The sequence below is a fragment of the Piliocolobus tephrosceles genome, chromosome 13 (genome assembly GCF_002776525.5).
Source record: "Piliocolobus tephrosceles isolate RC106 chromosome 13, ASM277652v3, whole genome shotgun sequence".
NCBI classification, from domain to species: Eukaryota; Metazoa; Chordata; class Mammalia; order Primates; family Cercopithecidae; genus Piliocolobus; species Piliocolobus tephrosceles.
The window spans coordinates 6,352,199-6,361,053 of NC_045446.1; the positions used below are offsets into that span (position 1 = coordinate 6,352,199).

The 8,855-nt window shown below is 55.7% G+C and overlaps 1 protein-coding gene across 3 annotated transcripts in view; it reads right to left on the reverse strand.

Moving 5' to 3' along the window:
• Positions 1-6,515: 6,515 nt before the first annotated feature.
• The window catches only part of TCIRG1 (T cell immune regulator 1, ATPase H+ transporting V0 subunit a3), a 15,354-nt gene continuing 13,014 nt past the window's right edge, over positions 6,516-8,855 (reverse strand). For all 3 annotated transcript variants that reach the window (XM_026447681.1, XM_026447683.1, XM_026447682.1), the window contains 7 exons: positions 8,414-8,532; positions 8,117-8,330; positions 7,625-7,750; positions 7,348-7,452; positions 7,160-7,277; positions 6,751-6,928; positions 6,516-6,674 (listed from right to left, as the gene is read on the reverse strand). In XM_026447681.1, coding sequence (XP_026303466.1) covers positions 6,596-6,674; positions 6,751-6,928; positions 7,160-7,277; positions 7,348-7,452; positions 7,625-7,750; positions 8,117-8,330; positions 8,414-8,532 — 939 coding nt within the window. In that variant the 3' untranslated portion in view covers positions 6,516-6,595. The remainder of the gene's footprint in view (positions 6,675-6,750; positions 6,929-7,159; positions 7,278-7,347; positions 7,453-7,624; positions 7,751-8,116; positions 8,331-8,413; positions 8,533-8,855) is intronic.

The window sequence follows — 8,855 nt, forward strand, 5'->3', positions numbered from 1 at the left end:
CCCTCCACTTCTGACACCAGTTGCAAGTCCAGGCCTCTGGAATTTCTGACCAACCAGCCATATATTGGGGTTCCCACGTTCCCCTCCTTGGGTTCAATTAATTTGCTAGAGCGGCTGACAGAACTCAGGGAAACATGTAAGTTTACCGGTGTATTTTTTTTTTTTTAAAGACAGGGTCTCACTGTGTTGCCCAGGCTGTCTCCAACTTCTGGACTCAAGTGATACTCTTGCCTCAGCCTTCCAAGTAGCTAGGACTACAGACGTTCCGCCACCATGCTTAGTTAACAAAGGGTATTTTAAGGGTGAAGAAATACATAGATGGGGTGAGGTCTGAAAGGATTCCGAGCACAGGAGCTTCTGTCCCTGCGGGTGGGTTGGGGAACTCATTCTTGTTCACCTTCCTGTCAGCCTCCACCTGCGGTTCTCTAGAAACTCCCCAAACCCTGTCCTCTTGGGCATTTTATGGAAATGTCGTTGGATAGGCATGATTGAAACGTGGACAACCGTGTTGAAATGTGATTGGACAAAAAAAGGTGTGATCTAAACCCAGCAAGGCCTGACCAGGTTCTTTGGGCCTCTTTGCACAGCATTCCTTATCCCAGGGTATGGGACAGGACCCTCTCTGGAATAAGAGTCTTATGACCCACAGTCAGATCAGAGTCTAGCTTTGGGCAGGTGAAAGGACGGCAGAAGGTCAGAGAGAGAGATTCTGTTTACTGTAGTAAGGGCTATGGGAGTTATGAGACAGGGACCATCTACAAAAACACGCATATATATCATCACAGTTGGACTTCATCAAAATGAAAAACTGTTTGAATGATATCATGGAGCAAATGAAAAGGCAAGCCACAGACTGGGAGAAAATACTACAAATGTATATTTAATAAAGGACTCATATTTAGGATATATAAAGAACTCATAACTCAGCCAGAAACCAAACAGCCTGTATTATTATTATTATTATTATTATTATTATTATTATTATTATTATTATTATTTCGAGATGGAGTTTCGCTCTTGTTGCCTAGGCTGGAGTTCAATGGCACGGTCTCGGCTCACCACAGCCTCTGCCTCCTAGGTTCAAATGATTCTCCTGCCTCAGCCTCCCGAGTAGCTGGGATTACAGGCATGCACCACCACACCCGGCTAATTTTGTTTTTGTATTTTTAGTAGAGACGGGGTTTCTTTTTTTTTTTTTTAAGATGGAGTCTCGCTCTGTCGCCCAGGCTGGAGTGCAGTGGCCGGATCTCGGCTCACTGCAAGCTCCGCCTCCCGGGTTCACGCCATTCTCCTGCCTCAGTCTCCCGAGTAGCTGGGACTACAGGTGCCCGCCACCTCGCCCGGCTAGTTTTTTGTATTTTTTAGTAGAGACGGGGTTTCACCGTGTTAGCCAGGATGGTCTTGATCTTGTGACCTCGTGATCCTCCCGTCTCGGCCTCCCAAAGTGCTGGGATTACAGGCTTGAGCCACCGCGGAGACGGGGTTTCTTTGTGTTGGTCAGGTTGGTCTCCAACTTCTAACCTCAGGTGATCTGCCCACCTTGGCCTCCCAAAGTGCTGGGAAAACAGGCATGAGCCACCACACCCGGCCTCAGCCTGCTTTATATATGGATGGAAGATTTGGACACTTAAGAGAAACACATGGCCAGTAAGAATCTTTTCATGTGTGTCATATAATTAGTCACTAAAGAAATAAGAATCAAAGCCTCATTGTGATACCCTACACACCCACAGTGATGGCTAAAACTTGAAAGAACTGACAGTCCCAAATGTTGGCGAGCAGATGGAGCAATGGGAATGCGCGTGCACTGCTGCTGGGAATGCAGTCTGCGACAGCCGGCGTGAAGATGCATGCGTTAGACCACCCAGCAGCCCTCCTGGGGAATTTTTCCAGAACAAATGAAAACAGATTCCACACCAAGACTTGCACTCAAACGCTCATAGCAACTTCATTTGTTTATTTGTTTTTGAGACAGAGTCTCACTCTGTTGCCCAGGCAGTGGGTCGATCTTGGCAGAGTGCAGTGGGTCGATCTTGGTTCCACATAACCTCTGCCTCCTGGGTTCAAGCAGTTCTCCTGCCTCAGCCTCCTGAGTAGCTGGGATTACAGGCGTGTGCCACCGCACCCAGCTAATTTTTGTATTTTTAGTAGAGGGGGTTTCTCCATATTGGCCAGGCTGGTCTCGAACTCCTGACCTCAAGTAATCTGCCTGCGTTGGCCTCCCAAAGTATTGGGATTACAGGTGTGAACCACCGCGCCTGGTCTGCAGCTTCATTTGTAATTGTCCCAAACTGGAAGCAGCCTCAATGCCAGTCAGCAGGTGCGTGGATACTACAGTGCCAGATCCGTATACTGAGAACACTTGGCAGTGCAAGGGAAGGTGGCACGAATGCATGACAGCATGGGCCACTCAAGAGACATCACGCTGAGAAGCCAGGCACAAGGGTGCATATTGTATGGTGGCATTTATGTGCTACTCTAGGAAAGAAAAGTCCAATCCATAGTGACAGAAATTGAGTCGGTGGCTGCCTGTGGCCAACTGCAAGAGGCCCATGGGAGCTTGTAGGGATGCTGGAAACACAGGTCTCCTCCTGACAGCGGTGGTGGAGAACTGGCTGGATACATCTGTGAAAGCCCTCCAACTGGACACTTAAAATGGGCTCATGCTTATAGAGTAGAAATTACAGCTCAGAGTTAATTTTTCAAAAAAGTGTTATTGTAATCTTCCTGGCTTCTAGAATTGCAGACTTACAGGAGTGGGTCTTTGAGATTGTGTTGTCCTCACTGATGGACAGATGAGGGAAGAGACCCAGAAAAATACAGTGGCAGAAACAGAACACCAAGCCAGGTGTTCTCCCTTGCCTCTTGGTGGCTTTCTTAAAAGTCATGCTGCAGGAGATCCCAGGAAATAGGCAACGGGCATCCTCTTTTTTCTCCCCTTCTGTTCTAGACTTGCCTATGTCCCAGGGGCCTTTTGCTCTAAAAGATGTGTTATGTCGGTCAGTCAGTGCCCACAGCACCCAAGGTTAACAAGGTGATGAATGGTAGCAGTGCCAAGCATGTGGACGAGATGTCCGTCCTGAGAGGCAGGGCTGGGCTGGCCCATGCCTGTAAACCAGGCCTCCTGAGAATGAAGGTGTGCAGGGTGGGCCGGGAGCTTGAGGAGCCTGCACCTGAGGAGCAGCCCTGCTGCACAGGCCAGTCCCGTGCTGTTGGTCTCATGGGTCCGTGCCCTCAGCTCTTGCCAGGGGTGGGGTTTGGGGGACACATGGGCAGGGGTCAGGCCAGCAGGATTCCTTGCTTCTCTTTGCTCTCTCCTAGGACTACGCCCAAGCAAGGTTTGATGCCTATTTCCACCAGAAGAGGAAGCTTGGGGTGTGACTGTGGGGAGGACTCCATCCACCTCATCACTGGACTGCATGGGGAGGCGGCGGAGCGGGGTCCCCTCTGTGCTTCGACTACTGCTCCTGCGGCAGGAGGCTTTGGGTGGCTCACTACTGAACACAGATGTTTATGATACTAAAGACTGTATTAAAATGGAGCAACATTTATTTCACCTCTTGTTTACGATTTCACTAGGACTCAGAAACGAGATTGGAAAGCAGAAATATAGTGCAATAGTGCAACATCTCTGAATCCTTTTAATCTAGAGAAGGCGTTTCATATTTGGGGGCTAAGGTTTCCAGTCAGAAAGGGCAAACAGCAAGAGTAAGCAGTGTTACTTGCAGGTACTTTGGTTAATGTTGATTTAAATTTTTTTTTTCATGAATGTGCTGGTCAACACTGTGACCAGGCTTTTGTAGATGGCGACGTGTTATAGACGCTGCTCACTCCCAAGGGACGGCAAATGAGCAGAGATGTACTGTGAAGTCGCCAGTCACTACTGCAAGGTGGCTTCGGCCTGGGGCCCCCAGAAGCTGCTCCTCTATCCTCTTGGTCCCATGGCTGAAGCTGGAGCGGTGGATTGCTCCGGAGCGGCCAAGGCCGCCTGCGTGTGGAGCAGAGCTCTCCCCTCCTGCTGGGCGTGTGTTACATTGATGAATTTCACTGTACTGCATGTGACTTCTCCCTGCCCTTCCTCCTGATGGAGTGTGCAGACAGCCGTGCGTGGCCATGGGGCCGTGTGAGGACGTCCCTGTCTCCCAGCTCCCCTCCCAGGGGAGCCAGCTGATGGACCCAGCTCTTTGGGCCCTCTCCTGCCCTCTGCTCTGCCTGAAGTGTGGGATCCTGTTGAGTGGGCTGGGCCGCCCCTGGGCAGGGTGAGGGAAACCCTGGCCTGGGTTCTCTGAGGGCCCAGTTTCCCGGCCCTTACCTTTCCCGGCCCTTACCTTTCCCGATGTCCCTGACATCATCATTCTTGTGGGAGACAGCAGCCTCTATGTGGTGCATGGCGTGGATTGAGTGTAGCTGTGAAATCCATATATATGAAATGTCCCACGGGATACAGTCTTAGCTGACTTTTTTTTTACTCTGAACTCTAATTTGAATTGTTTTTTGTGCATATATTTCTGCTACCACAGAGATTGTACTATACAAATAAAATAATAAAAACCCAGCCTCAAGCTGTCACCCTTGGATGTGTCCTAAATCTCAGGGAGGGCCCCTGGTACCTGAAGGAGCCCATGGAGGGCTCCATCTGCACCCGCCCAGTCCCTCAGCTCAGCAGCGCCCCACGGCTCTCAGCTGCCATCCCAGCAGCGTGTGACCCCATCGGCCGTCCTCCACCTCCTCTTCTTCCCCGTCACACTCTGGTTTCCCTGCTTCTAGCCCAGAAATGAGCCCTGGAGGACGCTGGAGACTGGGAGCAGCACTGGTGCCTGGGGACACTGAGCGGCTGGGCAGGGGCAGGAGGGAGGCTTTCACTTTTCACCCTTCTAGAGAGTTACAGTTTTAAACAGGTGAGGCCAAACTGAATTAAACAGCAGTGGTGTTGCACTCCTGCATAGGAGCTCTGGTGGCTTGTCACTCACCATCTTCCTGTGCCCAGGCCACTGCTGGCCTCACTTAGCCCTCGCCTCTGCCTGGTCCTTCACACACAAGCTCGCTTGCAGTCTCCTTGCAGAGATACATTTGGAGCTGATCTTCCAATACTGGGCTCCTTCACTTTGCCCCGCTGTCAGCTCAGTTACAATCTCAGGCCTTGCTATTCTACCCAAGACACTGGCATTCCCTAAACCACCCTGGGCCCGGCCCTGGCCCATCGTTTCTCTGCATGCACCTTAACTTTCCTGGAGCCCCTGGTAGTCTCTGCATCGGGCCATAAGCTCACGTGGACAGGGATGGGCTCGGGCCTGTGCTGTTCACTGCTGAGTCCTCCACGCAGGTGACCCAGCCCATCCCTGTGTCTCCCAGTGACCTCATGCCCCAGAGGTGCCCACCCCAGTGCCTTTTTATGTGCCATTCTCGTGGCAAACTGGACTTCTCTAGCCACCACTGCCAGGTACCCCCATGTCAAAGCCAGGGTAGGGCTGACTGGTCATCTCCCTGGGATCCCATACCACACCTCTCCTAAATCACACGGGCCAGTCGCCACGAGTGCTGCTCACCTATCCCCACCGCACTGCCTGCCCCAAGTCTCTGCCCAGCTCCTTCCCCAGGAGGGAGTAAGGCGTTGGGTTCTGGATTTGGTCCAGATCCACCTGCAGCTCTCCGGAGTCCTTCATTTAGCCTCCTCTGTTCCTACCCCAGCACCATGACACCGTTTCTCTAAGCTGAGTCTGCTCGGCATGTAGAATTACCTCAGAGGCCCTGCTACCACCCCTGGCATCCAGAGGTCCTGAGCAAGGCAGTCCAGGAGCCAATGGACAGGCTCCTCCCAGCAGCTGGCCACGGCCACAGCTGTGGGAAGAACCACTTTGCAGCTTGTTGGCTTCTGGGAAGCACTGGCTCTGCCTCCCAGCAGGAGTGGGACCCAGGCCAGAGGAAACTGCAGAAAGCCACCCCCATCCTGCCAGCAACGCAGGAAGGACCACCTGGGAGGGGTCAGGAAGACTGTAGCCTCAGGTGAGGGGAGCCTGGGCTTGGAGTCAGGCTCAGCCCCTGTTCTGACCCCCGGGGCCCTGGGTAATGTCTGCTGCTCGGGACAGCCTCTGCCCTTCCTGGCAGGCATGTGGCCTTGGGCGTGTGACACCACAGCCCTGCATGGAGCACTGACCAGTACTCAGGTGCCCCAGACTGCTCTGTACTTCCAGCCCCCTGAGGCCCGGCACCAGGGCATGGATATTGGCACCACTCCCAACAGAGAGTAACCCAAACACCTGCTCACAGCCAGTTGCACACCTCCAAGGATGGGGAGCTCACTCCCCTAACCCGGCCTGGGAAGACATTTGCTCACTCCAAGTTAGATTGTGCTGGAAACATCCCTCCTTGGCCCTTCTCTGCCCCTTTTCACCCCAAGAGTCTGACATTGCAGATCTGCAGGTCCTGGCCTCGACTTTTTGAGGTCCCAGATCCTACACCATGCCTTCTACCCCGCCACCTGCCTCAGCTAGAAAGGAGGGAAGAGAGACGAGACATCACGCCCCAGGGTGGACCTCTTTATTCCTCTCCTGCCTCAGAGGTCAGGACGGAGGTCTGGCAGGACCTGCAGTGGGCCCTAGTCATCTGTGGCAGCGAAGGTGAAGGGACTCAGCTTGTAGCCTGTGCCGGAGTAGAACTTGTTCTGGAATTCCACCCTGGGGGTGAGAAGAGGAGGGGTTGGTGAGGGGAACTCCCGCCTCGAGCAGCCCAGGCCATGGCGTGGTTGCTCACCAGTGCAGCCGCAGGGCGTGCAGGAAGGCCGAGAGCCCCTCCATCACCAGCAGGATGGCCACGGTCATCACAGCAAAGGCAGCAAAGATGGGGACCAGCACCACAGCCGCCACGCCAACCTCCCGGCTCAGGCCCAGGCCAATGCTCATCACCATGGCCCACAGAACCTCGGACAGCTCTGCGAGCAAAGGAGGAGACAGTGGGGGCCAATGGCAAGTGGGGGCCTGCCAGCCCCCGATCTACCTGCCGCAGCCTGAAGCCCTCCCTGCACGGGGAGCCAGCGAGGGACCTCCTTGGACAGTCCCACTTTACAGAGGGGAAACTGAGGCCCAGAGAGAAGAAACCTGCCCAGCCAGCAGCCGTGAGAAGCCAGGAGCCGGGGCTGGCCATCGGTGGCCAGGTCACTCACGGGCGTGGGCCAGGCTCAGGGCCCACAGGCGCAGGTAGGATGCGGTATTGGAGACGCAGCCCAGGCAGAACTCGATGGTGTGGATGGCCTGGTGCATGAGCACCTCGGAGGGGACGAGCTGCAGGGTGGGTGCAGTGAGGGCCAGAGGGGCCTCACCCGTCCCACCCCCAGGAAGGCACCGCACCCACCTCAGCCTCCTCTTCATCATCCAGGCCCCCTGCCTTTTCCTCATCGGAGCTCCAGCCATTCACAGATGCATCAGGCAGGTCCAGCAACCCAGCCTTGTCTTCCTCCTGGGGAACGAGCAGGCAGTGTTGGCAGCGCTCCAGCCTCAGGAGGGCCCCCGCCACCCACCAGGCCTGCTCCTGGCCACTTAGGAGCCTGTGAGGAAGTGGGGAGTCAGGTACACACCGGACAGTGGCCTCTCCTCCCAAGCAGCCCCCTACACCCTAGGCCCGGTCCCACCTGTCGGCCAGCGGACCTCCTCCGCGGGTGGGGGCGGTGGCGGCGCAGCAGGTGCAGGGGTGTGCCTAGCAGCAGGACGGGCACCATGGCCAAGGCCAGGACCACCAGCGTGGCCTGGACCACCTCCTGCCAGGGAGAGGGCGAGAGTCAGGGCACCCCTGCTGTGCACACCTGCACAGGAACTTGAATCACAGCAGTCACAGGGCCCAGAGAGTCTGTGGCCGCTCCTCCCTTCAGGGCCCCTGGGGGCTCCGTGCCCTCACTGAGTGAGGATTTGGCTCCATAAGGACTCCTGAGGGAAGGGACCCCAGGTTCCCAGCGCCACTTGTGCCACCTGCGAAAGATGCAGACCGTCAGCTCTGACAGCCCTGTCTGCACAGCCCGGGGCCTGCATCCTCGTTTCTTGGACGAGGATCCTGCAGCTCCCAGTGGCCGAGTGGCCGTGGGATCCCCATGAGGCTGTGTGAGCTGGGCCCCCCAGCCACAGCACACCTGCCGGGGGTAGAGCGGCCGGTTGGTGGGGCTGTGGGAGAAGAGGAACATGTTGATGAAGTGGATGAGGATGCTGGGGGCTGAGGCGGCGCTGGCAGCCGAGACACACAGCCACTTGTAGATGACTAGGAAGACGAGGTAACCGAAGAGCCCCAGCAGGAAGGTGAGCTCCGGCAGCGTCTCCAGCAGCAGCCGGTGCTTCTGGCCAAAGTGCCTGGCAGGTAGGAGGGAGGCGTGATCACTGGGGCCCACTCTGGCCTGCCAGCCTCCCATCCCCCAGGCAGCTTTGGCCCTCACACGTGGTTGAAGACTCCAAGGACCACCCCGAAGGCCATGTGCACGACCCCCAGGATGACGGACATCTTCATCTTGAAGGAGTTGAGGAAGCTCAAGTGGTTGGCAGCCAGGCTCCAGACCTAGGGTGGCAGCAGGGGCGGGCTGGACTCAGGGGCTCCCTGGCCAGCACTGCCAGGAAGTCCCCGACCCAAGTCCCTCTCTCTCATCACCCTGTTTTCCCCCTCGGAGCCTGCAGCCTCATCCATCACCCACCCACCAAGGGGCAACAGAGCACAGACGGGCCAGCTGCCACGGCTCCAGCCTGGCTCCAGTCTGCCACGGCTCCAGACCTTGGGCATGGCCTCTGTGCCTCAGTCTCTTCAGGTGAGGACACAGTTAACATGCGGCCCATGGGGTTGTTATGAGGTTCAAACAGAAAATCAGGCTGGGCACGGTGGCTCAC